Source organism: Neltuma alba, unplaced genomic scaffold (assembly GCF_004799145.2).
Source record: "Neltuma alba isolate B1F8T4 unplaced genomic scaffold, ASM479914v2 tig00007967_pilon, whole genome shotgun sequence".
Lineage (NCBI taxonomy): Eukaryota > Viridiplantae > Streptophyta > Magnoliopsida > Fabales > Fabaceae > Neltuma > Neltuma alba.
In genome coordinates, this window is record NW_021634914.1 from 52 (window position 1) to 16,361 (window position 16,310).

At 34.0% G+C, this 16,310-nt stretch overlaps 3 protein-coding genes across 3 annotated transcripts; 2 read left to right on the plus strand and 1 right to left on the minus strand.

Moving 5' to 3' along the window:
* The first annotated feature begins 235 nt into the window (after positions 1-235).
* Positions 236-2,511, plus strand: LOC114753507 (ferredoxin, root R-B2-like). The gene is made up of 2 exons (XM_028942187.1): positions 236-328; positions 1,748-2,511. The coding sequence occupies exon 2, from the start codon at positions 1,755-1,757 to the stop codon at positions 2,217-2,219; it is 465 nt and encodes a 154-aa protein (XP_028798020.1). The 5' UTR covers positions 236-328; positions 1,748-1,754; the 3' UTR covers positions 2,220-2,511.
* Positions 2,512-3,191: 680 nt separating this feature from the next.
* On the plus strand, positions 3,192-5,532 carry LOC114753508 (replication protein A 14 kDa subunit B-like). The gene is made up of 3 exons (XM_028942188.1): positions 3,192-3,261; positions 4,240-4,498; positions 5,238-5,532. Exons 2-3 carry the CDS (start codon positions 4,243-4,245, stop codon positions 5,300-5,302), a joined length of 321 nt encoding a protein of 106 aa, XP_028798021.1. The 5' UTR covers positions 3,192-3,261; positions 4,240-4,242; the 3' UTR covers positions 5,303-5,532.
* A 5,512-nt stretch (positions 5,533-11,044) lies between these two features.
* LOC114753506 (ribonuclease H2 subunit A) lies at positions 11,045-15,264 on the minus strand. The gene is made up of 8 exons (XM_028942186.1): positions 15,081-15,264; positions 14,855-14,926; positions 14,070-14,193; positions 13,899-13,986; positions 12,938-13,075; positions 12,769-12,856; positions 12,531-12,651; positions 11,045-11,440 (listed from the first exon to the last, which is right to left on the minus strand). The coding sequence occupies exons 1-8, from the start codon at positions 15,166-15,168 to the stop codon at positions 11,260-11,262; spliced, it is 900 nt and encodes a 299-aa protein (XP_028798019.1). The 5' UTR covers positions 15,169-15,264; the 3' UTR covers positions 11,045-11,259.
* Between the last annotated feature and the right edge of the window lie 1,046 nt (positions 15,265-16,310).

The following is a 16,310-nucleotide window of genomic DNA, read 5'->3' on the forward strand; positions in this document are numbered from 1 at the left end:
TAAATTGAAAGTTAACATAAATTTTAAAAATCAAACGTATATTTAGCTCAAAAAAAAAAAAGCAATATCCACAAGCAAGTTGAAAAATATTGATGGAGTGGTCCCTTGGTCAAATGTACAGCCAATTCAGGAGAAGTCACCTTACGATGAGCAAGACCAAGCCGTCCCCCTAAACATCCAAAAGTCACTTTCTCGCATAAAGCCCGCCTTCCTTCGCTGTTATAAATACTGTGCGTGTGCGCGTGCGAGTACGTGTGCGTTAGTGCGTATTACTACACTTCCCCAAACATCCAGCACCTTCCTTTCTCATTCCTTGCGTTTTTAGACGGTGAGTTTTGCTCTCCTTTCTCTTCTCCTGTTTCCGTATCTGATCTCTTGTGTTCTTCTCTGCTCTTGATTGATTCATTCGGCGATTTTGTTTACTTTTGTAATCGAAGCTAAAATACTTGTATGTGTTTCTTGCGATGCCTGATTTTTTTTAATTACCAACGGTTTTGGCTTTTGTTATTGTGTATCGCCTGGTTCTCTGTGGATTGTTGAATATTGATGATCCTATGGACAATTTTGTTGTTGTCTTGAGCTTCTGATCGATTTCCAGTTCCTCTATTTCTACGGGGTTATTACTGCTTTTGCTAAACCAAGAGTTGCAAAAATCGTGGCATGTTTATTTGATGATCTAGATTCTTTGAAATTCATAAATTTGATTTAGTTGCAAATATTGTTGTGTTTTCACTCTTCCAAACTTCTGGAAAGCTGGCTTCTTGAACAGTGGCAAAGTCAGGATCATGATTTAGGAGTTGACTTGATGGCGATGATTGCTTAACAAATAATATATATAGGCGGGAAATGACACGATGAGAGACTAGAAGGGTCCTTTCATTGTTAAGAATCTTATTTAATACTACCTCCAGTTCTTATATAAAGCTAGTTTGACATTCAATTTGATCTTAAATATAAGACAAAATCTATTTTGACTATTATACTTATCTATTTTTTTTCAAAGTACTCTTTGTAATAATTCCTCATGTTAAAAGTTTTATTAAATGATAATTCTAACTAATATACATGATTAGTAAAGATATTTTAGGAAAAACGACACCTATGAGTAGCTCTTATTGATAAGAGCTAACTGGCTGATTTGAATAGATTAAAAAAACTAGTTAGGTTAGTTATTTGTAATACACAAGTGTTGTCTTTTCTAAAATATCCTTACTAATCAAGTATATTAATTAAAATTACCATTATTACAAGAACCATTTTGAAAAAAAAGAAGATAAATAAAAGAGACAAAGTGGATTGAAGTTTTATATTTATAATCAAAATAAAAATAAAACAATATTAAGGACAGGAAGTAGTAATTAATGCACGCTTTTCTTGTCCTGTTCTGGAAGTGACCACTCTGTGAAATATTTAGAATTCTGAGTTATTAATAAGTTTAGCTATAAATATACTGTATTACTTGCGATGGTGCGTGGACAATTAAGTTATAACAAGACATTGATAGAATAGTATAAACAAGAGTAGTTACCATTGCTTGGTTGTTGATTGATAGCGGTTGCCATTGCATTTTATGAGTCATAAACGTTAGTATGGTAGGTCCAACTTGATGATATGATTGACAAGGCCACATTTCTGAATCACGGATTAACCTTCTTGATTCTATCAACTGTAACTAAGTAATTCTCTTGTGTGTTTCTATTTGTTTTTATCCGACAAAGACAAATTGTCTAAATTGATATGGATTCAGGTGCAAGATGTCAGTAGTGAACGTGTCCAATGTGAGAGTTCCAGCAGCTTCCTTGCCCAGAACCCCACCCACAAGGAGATCTTGCGCTCTTTTTAAGAGTGGGTCATCCTTAGGCTCTGTGAAGAGTGTTTCTAAGCTTTTTGGGTTGAAATCTGAATCCTTCAGAGTTTCTGCCATGGCTGTGTACAAAGTGAAACTGATTGGACCTGATGGCAGTGAGAATGAGTTTGAAGCTCCTGATGACTCTTACATTCTGGACTCAGCTGAAAATGCAGGGGTGGAGCTGCCTTACTCATGCAGAGCCGGCGCCTGCTCTACGTGTGCAGGCCAAGTGGTTACAGGATCAGTGGACCAATCAGATCAATCCTTTTTAGATGAGAAGCAGATGGAGCAGGGATATATTCTGACCTGTGTTTCATATCCAACCTCAGATTGTGTGATTCACACCCACAAGGAGAGTGAGCTCTGCTAATCAAATTTATGGTTTTGATTGGTCTTACATGAGCTAGAATATGTGTCAGTCTAGTAAGGAATTGTGAGATTGTTCTGGTGCTTGTACTAGTTTCCCAATGATTTTATAATGATCTTGAGATTGATCCCAGAATATGTTGGGACTGCAACTTCGTCCATATTAATAAAAGTCGTGATCAATCGTAGAGTCTGCGGTATTGTTTTAGTCTTCTTGTTATGGCCTATTTATTGAATGAACGAGTAGTTCAACCATCTTATTTTAATAATTTCATATTAAGGACATTCGTAGAGCTGGACGATGTGGTTGTCATTTGAACATTCCAAGTATGATACCGTTGAAATATTATCATCGTATGCTATGTTTCATTGTTTTGTAACATGCTTGAGTAATTAAATACTTGACCGTTGCTTTATTAACATAAATTTTATAATAACGATCATTTAGTTGACATGCCTCATTCTTTTTTTTTTTTTTTGGCCCACACATACTTCATTCCTACCAAATTTGTTATAATAATTTTGTAATAAAAGAACTTCGATTACATAGAGGGGTCCGTTTATTGCCAAGTTTTCAACAAAAAACGTAACATGTGAATTTTTTCAAATTTTTGTGGGCAATTTTTTGTTTAAAAATATTTAACGATTTGTCATTGAGCTGTAAGGATTAAAAATAAGCATATTTTTACATGTTATTTTGTATTTAATTATTTTTTAGGGTATCACAATCTCTATTTTGAGAATTATAATTAATGGGTTATTCTAACTCTTCAGTAATAACATATGATTAAATATATAATCAATCGATGTAAAATTTAATAATTCCAAGAAATATATATTGTATGCTGTTATATTTATGAACTTTTGATTTTATATTAATTTTCTAAAAAAAAATACATAAACAATTCTCAAAATTATGTCCCGCCAGAAAAGAGAACCCCATTAAGTACGTTCCCGCCCTTTCTTTCTCCATTCCTCACTGAACACCGTCGAGGCGGCCACGGGAAAGAACGCGATCGAGTTCCCGGTTTTTGCATCGGTCACAGGTAAGAGAGTCTGTGTTCCCTTCTGCTTCGAAAATGTCTTCTCTTTCTCTGAATATTTTTGCATTGCGATCTTCTTGCTAACGTTTCTTTCGGGTTGATTTTATTTAAATTCATAAAGTTAATCTTCTCAGAAGTTCCTCTTCCCATCATTTTCTTCCTTTTGAAAGTTGTTTGGTTTTGAATGTTTGAATTGTTGATTGTTTGTGAAGTCCTGATTTGATTCGTTCACCGGAAAAAGGGGGAAAAACAAGGGTTCTGTTTTGGCTTTTGATTCAGATCCTTTGAAAGGAGACTGGCTCTGACATCGAATTATGGGTTCGGTTTTACATCATCCTTTTGATTTCAAGACGCTGCCTTTGTGCTGTGTTTTGGTTTTTTCCCCTATTTTCATGTGAGGTGTGTCTGATGAATTGTGGATTCTGGCTTTTCTTCTTTGCACTTGTTCTATTTGTGGAAATTCCTGTATGACTGTACGACTCGCGATTCTTCTTTCTAGATTTTTTCATCCTTTTTTTTTTTAATTATTATTTTTTAAGGTTCAACGTAATCTGATATGGTTTGGAGCAGATTTTTGAATCATATCAACAAATTGCTCAATATTTTCTTACCAACACAAGGAAAATCAGCATAACAACGTCAAAGCAATCATGTCACTGAAAAAAAAAAAAAAAGAAACAGAGAGAGAGAGAGAGAACAACAACAACAAAATCATTTACCCTTACTTCTATTTGGGCATGTTTTCATGATATATTCAACATGTCATTTGACAACTTGCGTAGAGCTCCATCTCAAGCCGTTATTGTTTAACTAGTAGACGTGTTTCGGGATTTTCATCATCATAATTAAAGCATTAGAGTAAGAATCACGAGATGCATTTCATGGTGAAAAAGATTGCCCTGTCTCCGTGGAACAACGAAATGCATCAAGGACATTAGACCTTACCTACTTCTTTTCACTTGGATTGCTTCCTGATTTCAGGCCATGGACACGTCAAATCCTGCAGCATTTGTAAATGCGGAGTTGCTTCCCAATTTCATAGGGAAGAAAGTTCGGACCGTGGTTCAAGTTCATCAATCTGATGGTGGTGTTGCCGTTGGAAAATCCACAGATGACCGTCAGCTAACTGTGAAAGGATTGCCACAGGTTCCTGCTATGAATTATGTTGAGGTGATTGGTATTGCAGAGAGCGGCCAATTGATTAATGCTGAGATATGGACTGACTTTGGCAACACATTCGGTATGAAGCCCTATTAAACGTTTTTGACTTTTCATTTCCTTCGCTATAAACTTTTATTTTTCATGATGAGTTTTAAATTGTTAATTACTGCAGAAATCTTAAGAACTAAGTTTGATTGTATTGTACTCATCTAAGCGCGTAAAGTCATTGATAATATAGAAGCAAGTCAGTCCAGTGTTCTTTTTTCTTTATACCTAGTTCTATCATCGGTACTAACAGTGCCATTATGCTAATACTGATGATCGAAAGAGGAGAAATCTCTTAATAATATTCAAGCAACTCTATGGAGTGGGTTTTTTTTCACTAAATGCATTTTGAGATTATAGTGTGATTGAAAAAACTAGAGCGACAATCTCAATATGCATGTATTGGTGCAAAGGCTCAATCTTTCAAGGCAAAACGAGAAATTCTTAAATAAATTCGGACTTCAAAGTATATAGGTCAGATCTTATCATCAGTATATATATAGATCAGATCATCTATAAATAGACATGCAAACACAGTATTTACTTTTGGCATAGTTTTTTTGGTCATTCGCTTGTCTTGATTATTTTTGGGGGATCAGATCAATTTAAGGATTTCTTGAGGAGAACATTTTGTGACTCCAGGAAATTACCCGATATTTTTGTTATCAATATTCATAGTATTTGAAAATGATTACTCATGCATCATGATGCTTGATACATCCAACTCATGTCATTGCCTATGTATATTGATTTTGATGTTCCCTTCTTTGCAGACACTGGCTCGTATAATAAATTATGCCAACTCGCAAATGGGGAATTCAGAAGTCTGTTTCTGTAGAGACATTGACAGATGCTGAAGAGCCTATGATGGTAAGGAGTTGCAGCTTTCAAGCTAAAGCGCACCTTCTATCATCTAAGTGGCATATGTTTGAAGTATTTATGAGGACTGAGGAATGTTTTTGTTCCCAGAAAAGTAATAGATCAATGCATAGTAGGAAGTCTGTCCCATATTTGGAGTTCTATTAACTTATCACTTTGCTATATATAACGTTTAGTTTTTATTTGATTGTGGTTGCCCTCTTTTTTAAATGTGAAATCAGTTTACTGTCGCACGAAACACAATGTTCAAGATTAGGGGAAAAACTGCCGAGTGTGTGTAATTTTGGTACTGACATACACATCAAAATCGATAATTGGCAACAATGCTCAATTTGTTTGGAAAACTTTAGAATAAACTGAAATAAGCTTTCTCACATTTTACAAGGCAAAATCAAAATAAGTTAATCCAGATACATACTTAGCATCATATCATATAATTTTAATGTTTGTTTTCAATTGTCTTTTTCAGTACAATTACTGATACAAACTGATTTAGCTGTGATGTAGTTTCTATGATGGTAGTGGTGAGTTAAGAAAGCGGTAAATCTTGGCAGGACTAGTGGATACTCGGATCTATTAATTATGAAAAAGTTCGTCTTTTTTATAATCAGAAATTAATAGTGGAGAACAGATAGAGTAATGGTGAGTGGTTGTGTGAATATTTAATGTTTTATGATTTTGTATTTTACAAAGCTTGTGTTGATTATATTTTATTTTATTTTATTGTTTTTTTTGTTTCTTCTTTACAACCTCCACGAAGAAAGGGACTGGCTGTCGCATTCTTCCCCATCTACTAATCCCTTATCATGCGGGGGAAGTAGTCCACTTTGTGAAAGAAACATGCCAATTTTCCACAATAGTGATGTTTGTTGCAATGCCTTTTCCAATAGCAAATGGCATTCCCAGGTTAATGAAACGACAAATGGAAGAAACATGATACAGCTAACCTGACATTTTAATTTTGAGTTTTCATGAGGCAATATTTAATAAGTGAACTATAATTTATGGAAATTAGGTTCCACTAATAAAGTATAGAATTGGAGAAAATCTACTTTAAAATGCAAGCCCACCAATATACAATAGCTTTTCCTTCTTCCAAGATATACCTTCAATTTTTTTGACCGAAAGAAAGATGCATCTCAAACTTCAGAAATTAGAAGTTTCCCATCGTCATTTTTTCACAAAAATATAAAAAGTAGAGCTCTTTATTTTCAAGGGAAAATTTCAGTTAGTTCCCTCCAAAGTGATTTAATTTGCAACCATCCTTATAAGATTCCGAAACTTCATTTTATCCCCTACGGCCAAAATAAAATTAAATTTTATAGATGAAACTACGCCCTTGCATTACTTTTTTAAAAAAAAAAAAATCAACCTTGCTTGAGTTTCTCAAGCCAAAGAAGTTTTTTTTTTTAAAAAAAAAAAAGTGGCTGGAGGATTTGAACCCATAACCTCTTGGCATAACAAAAACATTATAACCACCAAATCATCCAATCTATTTAATAAAGCAATGAAAATATATATCACAAAATAAAGGTAATTATCCATATGTAATTGAACAACTGAAATAAGACAATTCACAGCTTATATTGGACAATTTGCAAGTAGTATATAAGAATTCACAACTCTATTTGAGATCATGTGGAGTAAGAAATTAAATGTTAAGGTTTGTATGAATAACTGAAATTAAACTACTTACAACACAAATAAAGCAATTTGCAAAAGATTTATTAGGGAATATTGACAATAAATGGCATTTCAAGGTTAATGAAACGATAAATGAAAGAAACATGATACTGCTAACTGGACATTCTAATTTTGAGTTTTCATGAGGCAAAATTTAATAAATGAACTATAATTTATGGAAATTAGGTTCCACTGTAATTTGAGAAAAATCTACTTTAAAATTCAAGCCCAGCAATATCGAACAGCTTTTCCTTCTTCCAAGATATGCCTTCAAATTTTTTTGACCGAAAGAAAGATGGACCTCTAACTTCAGAAATTAAAAGTGTCCCATCTTCATTTTTTCAGAAAAATATAAAAAGTAAAGGAAAAAATCACAATTAAAGACTCTAAAATTTGAAAAACACAGATAGGGACCATTGACAACTTCACTATGACTTTTGATAATAATAATATGTCATGAAGTTGTCAAAACCCATAGTGAAATTGTCACGGGTCCTTATCTGCATTTTTTAAATTTTAGAGTCTTTTTTTTTTTGTGATTTTCCTAAAATAAAGCTCCTTACTTTCACTTGATATTGATTTAGCAGGTTCTATATTTCCCTCCTCTAATTTTCTCTCTCTACTGAACTTTTAATTGTTTTAAGGATCCAAAGTTTCCCTTTCCCATCGAAATTTTTATTCTTATATCCTCAAAAGATTGCTGTTAAGAAGGAACAATTTCTAATTCAATCCCTCTCTTTGTCATGTTTGATTATGATGGGAAGAGGTTTAAAAAAGAGAGAGTAAAGGGAGAAAATAACTCAGAGCTTGCTTGATTATGTTTTGTTAGTGGGTGATTTATTATAAGCGGGGAATGAACTGGAACATAATGGAATGAAAATAATGTTAGTGGACATGAGGGGGAGTGGCAACCAAAGAACAAGAGGATTGGGGGAAGGAACAAAGGGCATTTTTGAATTGAGACTTATTTCCTTCCATTTTTGGAAACGCCATTTCCATGTTTATGGGAATGGTGCTTCCATAGGAAATGGCAATATTGTGTTTCCATAGAAAGCTCATTTTCATGTGAAATAACTAATTATTTAGTTCATGTAGTTTTAATTCAATTACATGCAACTCAATGCTTAAAGTTTAATTTGATGCAGTTAATTTCTGAAAAAAAATTTTGGGTCGTAATTCATATACACATAACTCTTATAAAGAATCTGAACTCACAATCCCATGTTTAAGTTAATCATTTAATTTTTGGTTTCTAAACCAAAAAAAAGTTAAGGGAAACCAGTCAAATTTTAGAGATTGGATTATAAACTAAAAAAAAAAAGTCATCTTCTTTGATTCTATATAGCTTTTGACGAAAATGTCCCTCACCTATTTCTCTTCTACACAAAATCACAAATCAGTCATCAACTCATCATTATTCTCCGTCACCATCCTCTCACCACAGTCCGCATATGTCATCACGAAATATGGATGGATGTGGAAAAGTCTTCCTAATTCTCCTGAACCATCATCATCTTTCAGATGCATTTTCCATTTAAGTAATTATATCATTTTTTTTGGGGGGGGGATTCATTATAACTCTAACTTTAACTTGTCCCCCCTCGTGATTCCTCCTTATACATAAATAATTTCTATAATAATATTTTCATTCACTACAGTTGTTAATTTTACAAAAACTAGCTAAACCAACTGAAATTAGATGCTGGACTCCTTTTAATAAAATTGAAGATATTAAAAGAAAGAATGAATTGATTTTCTATCTTTAATTTTAAAGCAGTTTTCCATCAGAAGCACTGATATTAATACCCACACTTATTGTAGCAGTGATAAACCAAATCATATAAACTAGTTTATGCATCCTATATGTATAGTCACACAAATATATACACTACGATTTGATTAAATTATAATATTATGATGAATTCTTGTGGCCCAGAAATAGTGGCTTCAGCTTCCAACTGCTGGCCGTCAGACAAACCCATTTCCAAAAGATTCCACAATCTTCATTATTTAACACACGGACCACTACCTTACCAGTAATCACAATGCTCTCGTTTTATAAAGCTACTTTTTTCACTCAAGATAAGGATCAAACAATTACAAACTGTGGATTTTTTGTCTCATATATCAATACTTTTTATTTGTAATTGATGTAATCTGTTGATTAAATTAATACTAGGCTCTGCTTTTGCAAAGATTCTACACCAAAAAATCATATTTAAACAGCAGTTTTGCCTACCATTATCTATCTCTCAGTGCTGCAAGACCTTCAAGACTCAACCTTTCAAGTAAACGAAAGATCATTGAGGAGGTGACGCAGATCATCTGTATCTGTATGAATCTCTGAAAAAAAAATAATCAAAAAACAGGCAAATGGGTGTCAGAGAATTGGGATTTTTTATTATCTTATTCATGCTTCTTCATTCTGTGTGTCCTTCTCGAGTTCAGAAGAGCTTGCCTTCAGGTACTGTTCTTATCAAGCATATACATATCTTACCCTTTTCTCTTCACTACAGATCCAGTCTTGCAAAACTTGCGAGTTATCTGCTAGTGACCATCTCATAGTGAATGTTAAAATAGAGATTTGAGACAAACATCATATCTGCAGAAAGTGATTTCTTACTAAGAGATCCTTCGGAAAGTAAATCAGTCGTTGAAGGAAAGATGACTGGGAATTCTGTTATTAGTTCACGCTATCACATCATGTTATTGTGTGTTTCACCTGCATATAGACCATCTGGAATTATAGCAAGAAGACGGGTAAGCAGTTGCAGATTCCTTAGACTTGATCGTTGTTAGAAGAAATCCTGTTTTAAGGTATTAGGGAGGAATCTTTTTGAGTGACTTTGAATTTGTGCGGTAGATCATTGTGCTTTCTTGTCGCCCATTAATCAAGGTATCATACACTAGCTCTTGCTGAAATTGACAAGGCATCAGAACTATAGATTCTGAACAGTCAAAGTAAAAGTTTCTGCAGTTAATGTTCATATGCCTTGCTTTTCCCGAGAAAGCTGTTCTTTTGAGAGAACCCAATACCCCAGTATGTATCCCTACCTTCAGTATTGCCTTTTCTGCATCCTACTACAGCACGTCCACATTTCAATCAATGAATTATATCAAACTGCAAGTTTTTTGTCTTCTTTTTCAAAATACAGGTAGACCCAGTCTTTTTCTTGTTATTATGCCAGTTTCCTTCTGAAGCACATGAAGCAAACAAAAAAGAGTGCGTCTAAATTGTGATGCTTACCTTGTCTGCAGAATTGATGCAGAAAAGCAAGGTAGAAGAAGACAGACATGTTTATGGAGGAAGTAAGATAGAAGGAGGAGGCATTGGTCATGGGGGTACAAGTGGTGGCAGGGTACCCAGCAATGGTGAAAATGGTAATACACACGGAGGTGGTGCAGCAGTCATCCCTGTTTATGCAGCCGGTGCCGCCAACCATCATCACAACCACCGTGGAGCTGCCACCGGCAACCTTAAAAGCATCGGGTTTCCTACTTTGATTATGATGGTCATGGGGGTCTTTACTCTTGTACATTTATGTTTGTTCACATAGAAAACGAAAGCTATTGGCGAAAGTTATTTGGTTTCTCAAAGCTTTTTGGTTCTTCAGAGGTTTTTTTTTTTTTTTTTTTTACTCCAAAAGGTTTTACTGTGTCAATGCACTTCAATGTGGTGTGTCTGGTTTGGGATGTATCTGCTTAATTTTTTTTTTTTGGGAATTAAAGGCAACGCAAAACGCCAAAAAAATTACCTAGTTACTGGGAGTCTAGAGTTCGAATCTTCGAAGAGAAAAGCTCTACACCCTACAGAGGAAATACTGATGATGATAATTTTAGCATTCATTTGATAATTTTGACAAGTCAAAGATCATCTGCTTGATTTTAATCGCTTGATTTTAAGCCAAAGAATTGAGCTGTAGATTATAATAAAAGTATTCGTTTGGCCCTCACAAACAATACTTATATTTATTAAATAACAGAAATATAATAGACATCTAAATGATCGAATGGTTTAGTTAAGCTGAAAATTGACTGAATCACTTTTATATAAGCTATGTTGCTTAATCAGCTCACAAATTACACGCGACTAATATAAAATTTTATCAAGATGAATCTAATGACATACAAAGTGTCTGTGAAGAAAGTCTCTGAACTCGTTGCAGGCTTCATGTAACTTAACTAAGAAATTTCTAAAAATGTTGCAGAGAAATCTACCTACCAAAATTAGGATCAGAAATCAGTAACAATCTCAAGTTTCCGAGTCTGGAAAAACCTACTGCGACCTTTGCCACTTGATTCTATTTCTTCACTTTTTCTCTTGGTTGTGGTGAAACCTACATTTCTTAATTTCAATTGCCGCTTGCCACTGTTGCTACCGCCTTCCCCTTCTTCTTCCATTTTATCAGATTCCCTACAACATAATTACCAGTGTGAATGAGGAAAGACTAGCATAAACAATCCCCACATAAAGCTTGTAACACAGAAGATACAAAACGTATGAAAAAGAGGAAGGAGAAACATGAATAAATGGCCATAAAAATGAATGGAATTTCATCCTGCGACATACTCAGAGGGATCCAAAGGAAATAAGCCCATAAAGAATTCAAGTCCAGCTTCTGCTTTTTTTAATCTTTTCAATCCAAAAAAAGATTAGAGAAGGAGGTTGGTGAGGAGAGAATGAAAGCTTGCACTTATTAAATAGTGAGAGAACAACTCATGAAACCCATAAATGTTCTTAAAATTCATAAGCATATAGTGTCCTGCTGCAAGAACTTGACGACAAAAGCAAATTATACGAAGAGATGTCGGTTTGAATTTGAGACAGCAATAAAATGTTGAAGCCCCCAAAATATTGTCATGTAATCGGTCTGCGTAAATTGGGAGGCTGACCATGAGTTAGTTTCTTCCCAGGAAACAGATTCAATTACTTCCCTCCAAAGACGGTTGCAGGGTAGAGGCAACCCCAATATATGCTTCAGCCTTCATCCTTTCCCCCCGACTCTGCCATTTCTACCATTACTTTCTATCCCACCCCCTGTTTTACAACAAGCATTTGTAAACTTTCTTCATGCCAATGACAATTTCTACACATTTATTTGGTTTGAATATAAACTTTAATAGAATTAAGTTACAGAGAAATAAATCAAGCTGATGTCAACAAGAAAGGCAACATTCTTAACAACATACCAAATGACTATTTGTATTGCTGGAAATAAAAGAACTCCAAGATAGATGTTGGAATTCTTTTTATAAACATAAAAATCACACATCCAGGATGCTACCCAGCCATTTTAATGATAGCAAATACTCAATTCACCGCTACTTTGTTCACCGCCTTATATGGGGCATAGATTGCAGCTTGGATGGTGAGATATTTACATAATTAGTGGTAATATGCAAACATAATAATATGAATGCGTTAACAAATACGAAGGGCAACAAACTCATGGATCACATGCTATATATAAAGATTTCTGAAAAGATGTAGATTTCTGACTGACCATGAGACTTCCACAATATCTTTAAAATATGTAGTGCAGGTTCCCCAGCTGAATCTGACCAAGGTTGGGAATCCAAAGACAGAATGTTTGTGATGTTCTAACCAGGATTTGGTTTGGGGGTCTGTGCAAATGAAAATATACCCAGGGTTTTCATAAGCAAAATAATCTTGCGATAGATGAAGAACATATATTCATCAAGACAGGAACATAGCTTGAGATGGACTCATGTCCTTCTCACCTCCAGGATATCCGGACCCAAAGTTCCTGTGCATGTTTTCAGCAGTCTCATCAAGCACCCATTCACGCAAAGCTCGGTCTCTTGTGACCTAAATAGTAAAAATTAAAAAAGCTGATGCTTGTGGGCTAACAGATTTTGCACCATAAGTAATAAAAAGGAAGACCAGTACCTTAGCGACTATGCTAGCACCACTCACAACAGGATAGAGACTATCAGCCTTCTTTGCAACCACAAATTTAATAGATGGAAAATTTTTTGATAGCATAATTTCATATTTTCCTGGATCTCCAACGGTATCTATATAGACCTGAAAAGCATAAACAAAATTTTGCTTACCCTTTTATTTATTAATTGCGGTATATTTGCATTAATGTGACATCCCAAAAAACATAACAGTGATAAACGCATGCTTCTGCACTCAAATTATCCTCAAAATCTGCAAAAAGATATCCCTAAAAGGAACTTTGTGAAGAAGATTGTATGCAAGAGCTTCTGCTTCAGGACTTCATAATCATTAAATTCATTCTTAATTGATAAGTGGTTGTAGAGGATTTGAATATCAAGTTGCAACCTAGCAATTTTTCTAAAAAGGATGATGGTTTTGAAGTATGCTGGATATATTAATAATACCTCATTGACCTTAACTAATAGCTTATCCTTCATGTTGGATGTCATTCTTAACATGATACCCAAGTCTCAAGGACCAAGTGGTCAAAAGTTTGATCCTTGCCACCCATTTTTCACAATTAAAATTGAAATTTCAGCACCAAGTAGGTCAGTTCAAACTTAGTCTGCACTCCAGCCCAGGGTCCTTCACATGAAGGGGAATACTAGATATATTGGTCAAACCAATCATCATCCTCCACCGAACACCTAAAGGTTTTGGGCAGAGTATTACTTGAGAAAGTACACAGGTAATGAAAGAATAGCATAGAAAGATGAAAAATAAGATTGGAATACACAGAAATATGAGAAAAAGGAAGAATAACATCAACCAAGTTTTCAACAGTCTGTGCAACTGCTACATGCAATTAAAAGAAACTAAAATTGATTAATCTTTCCTTGAAAGACACGAACTGTAGTTCAGTTAACTTGTATTTGATATTGAAAAAAGTTGAGCAAAGTTTTACCTCAGTCAGAAGAACTCCCATCTTCAGTACCCTATCAATCAAGCCCATTGCAGATTGATGCGATATCTCATTCAGGTTTATCTTGTTCCTGTTAAAACCATGACAAGGAAAGACATTAAGAAAAGAAAATCATTGTAGAACTAATGAAGAACTAAGTTATGTTCGATTCACCTCTTCAACATTTTAGCTGAGAGTTCCCTTGGGTCTAAGACATCAACTGCCCATCCAATCGATTCATTTCCCTTTAGATTATCAAATAATTCTTCCCTCTTCTCTTCTTTTAGCGTCTTCGAATCTGCACCAGAAAGGTGGCAAACGATAATACAGAAGCCCAGTGAAATAAAAAACAACAGAATATTATTGCCCTAATTTGCAACGCAGTTTTGTAAATCATATGTGTCCATGCATGAGCACCAGTTAGTCTTGAATTCTGTTTAAAGCTATTGTTCAAACCCAAAATTTTTCTTTTTTTGAGCTACCAATCCCCAAGAGAAAAAAAATCCTGTTATTGTAATTTGAAGTTTTGATTACGTCTTTATTGGATAATTAACTTAGATATCACTAAGTCCGCATGACTATAGGTAAATAGCATGACTAGACCATATCGACGATCTATCAGCATCCCAACAAGAATTGCATCTTATTACAAATTTCACTCGACTTATGGAGAACAAATTTCTAAAAATTCTAGCAGTGCCACATAGGCATTCAATTGACTTTTACAAGGAAAATGAGATACTAACCGTTGCAATAATTAGGATAGGGGGTTGCCACATTTCAGTGAGTCTTATGAAAATTATGATTATTATATAAAAGCTTTCATCTTTTCCTTTGTATCAAAAAAAAAAAAAAAAAAAGGCTTTCAACTTCAGCCCTATCGTCATTCTTCTCGCACAACAATCACCGGCATCACATGATCACCACAAAGTGAACAAAAGAGTTGAGGCTGAACTTACCAGCAAAACTCAAAGTTGCGAGGGTCTTCTGATAGGAGCGAGCACAGTACAAGCATCCATACACCATGGGTCCTGAAATTTTTCCCCGAAATGACAGAACAAGAATCCACTGTGAAATTCAGATTTTTTTTTAAATACAAAAATCGAAAACCCAAGCTCAAAAAGCTGAATTGTAATGGGAAAAAAATAAACAGTAACCAGGAAAAAAGAAAGTTTGAGAAGGAACCTAAAACGGGTCCTCGGCCAGCTTCATCGATTCCCATGATACAAGGCTGGGATGCCCATTGTGGGATAAGGGTCGCTTCAGAGCCCATTGCGAGTTACTTCCCGGGGTTATTCGGCGACTCAAGATATGCCCGAGCTTTTTAGTTTCCCGCCATTAAGATATCACCTGCGAGTCTAGTCTCTCACCTCCCGAGCACAAGATGCTTGTCATCAAACTCCTTCATGGGAAGAATGAAAATGTTTACTTTATCAAAAAAAAAAAAAAAAAGGAAAAAGAGTGAAATATGTTTCAGGGAGAATTACAAAGGTAACGAACAAAGAAATTAATCATGTTTTATTTTATTTATATGTCAAATTTTATTTATAAATGGGTAGGATGAGTAATAATTTTCCTTATGTTTGAAACGATAAGATTGGCTTGGTCAACCAAAAAAAAAAAAAAAAGATCAGCGGAAAAACGGTAATTCGTTTGTCAAACAAAATTTGTAAATATATATATAAAGTATTTAAAATGAGAAATAAAAATATTAAATCTGACAATAAGACATAAATGACAAATAAAATAATATTAATTTTCAAAATATAAAACATGAAATTTTTTATTAAAAATATATAACTAATATATATATTCTCCTTCTATTCGAATTTATAAACTACTTTTTAGAAACCTTTCATATTTTTATTTATAAGTTATTGTGAAAAACCAATGAAATAAGTACTATTTTTAATATATTTAAAAAAGTGGTCATCTTATTAAAACTATTTTAATAGATTTATTAATTTTAATTATATTTTGTGATTTATATGAAAATGATTAGTTATTTTTTATAAAAAAAAATTAAAAAAAAAAACTTACAAAAATTTTAGATAAAAAGTTGGGCTCCCTCATAAGTCAAGAATAAAAAAATCAATCTATCACACACAATTCATTCGTTTGTCAGTCACCCGCTATCCATAAGGGCCATGTTAACTGCTTTCTTCGGTCATAAATATAAAAATTAATTGATTAATTTGAGTAGATTAAGAAAACTAGCTAAATTAGTTATTTGTAATAAAAATATATTGTCTTTTTTAAAATATCTTTGATAATCAAGTTTATTAGTTAAAACTATCATTATTAAAAAAAACTATCTTGAAAAAAAATAGATAAATATGAAAGGTAGAGTAGATTGAGGTTTTATATTTAATATAGGTGCACATGGGCTGGGCAGGGCTGAGCCCCAGCTCGATG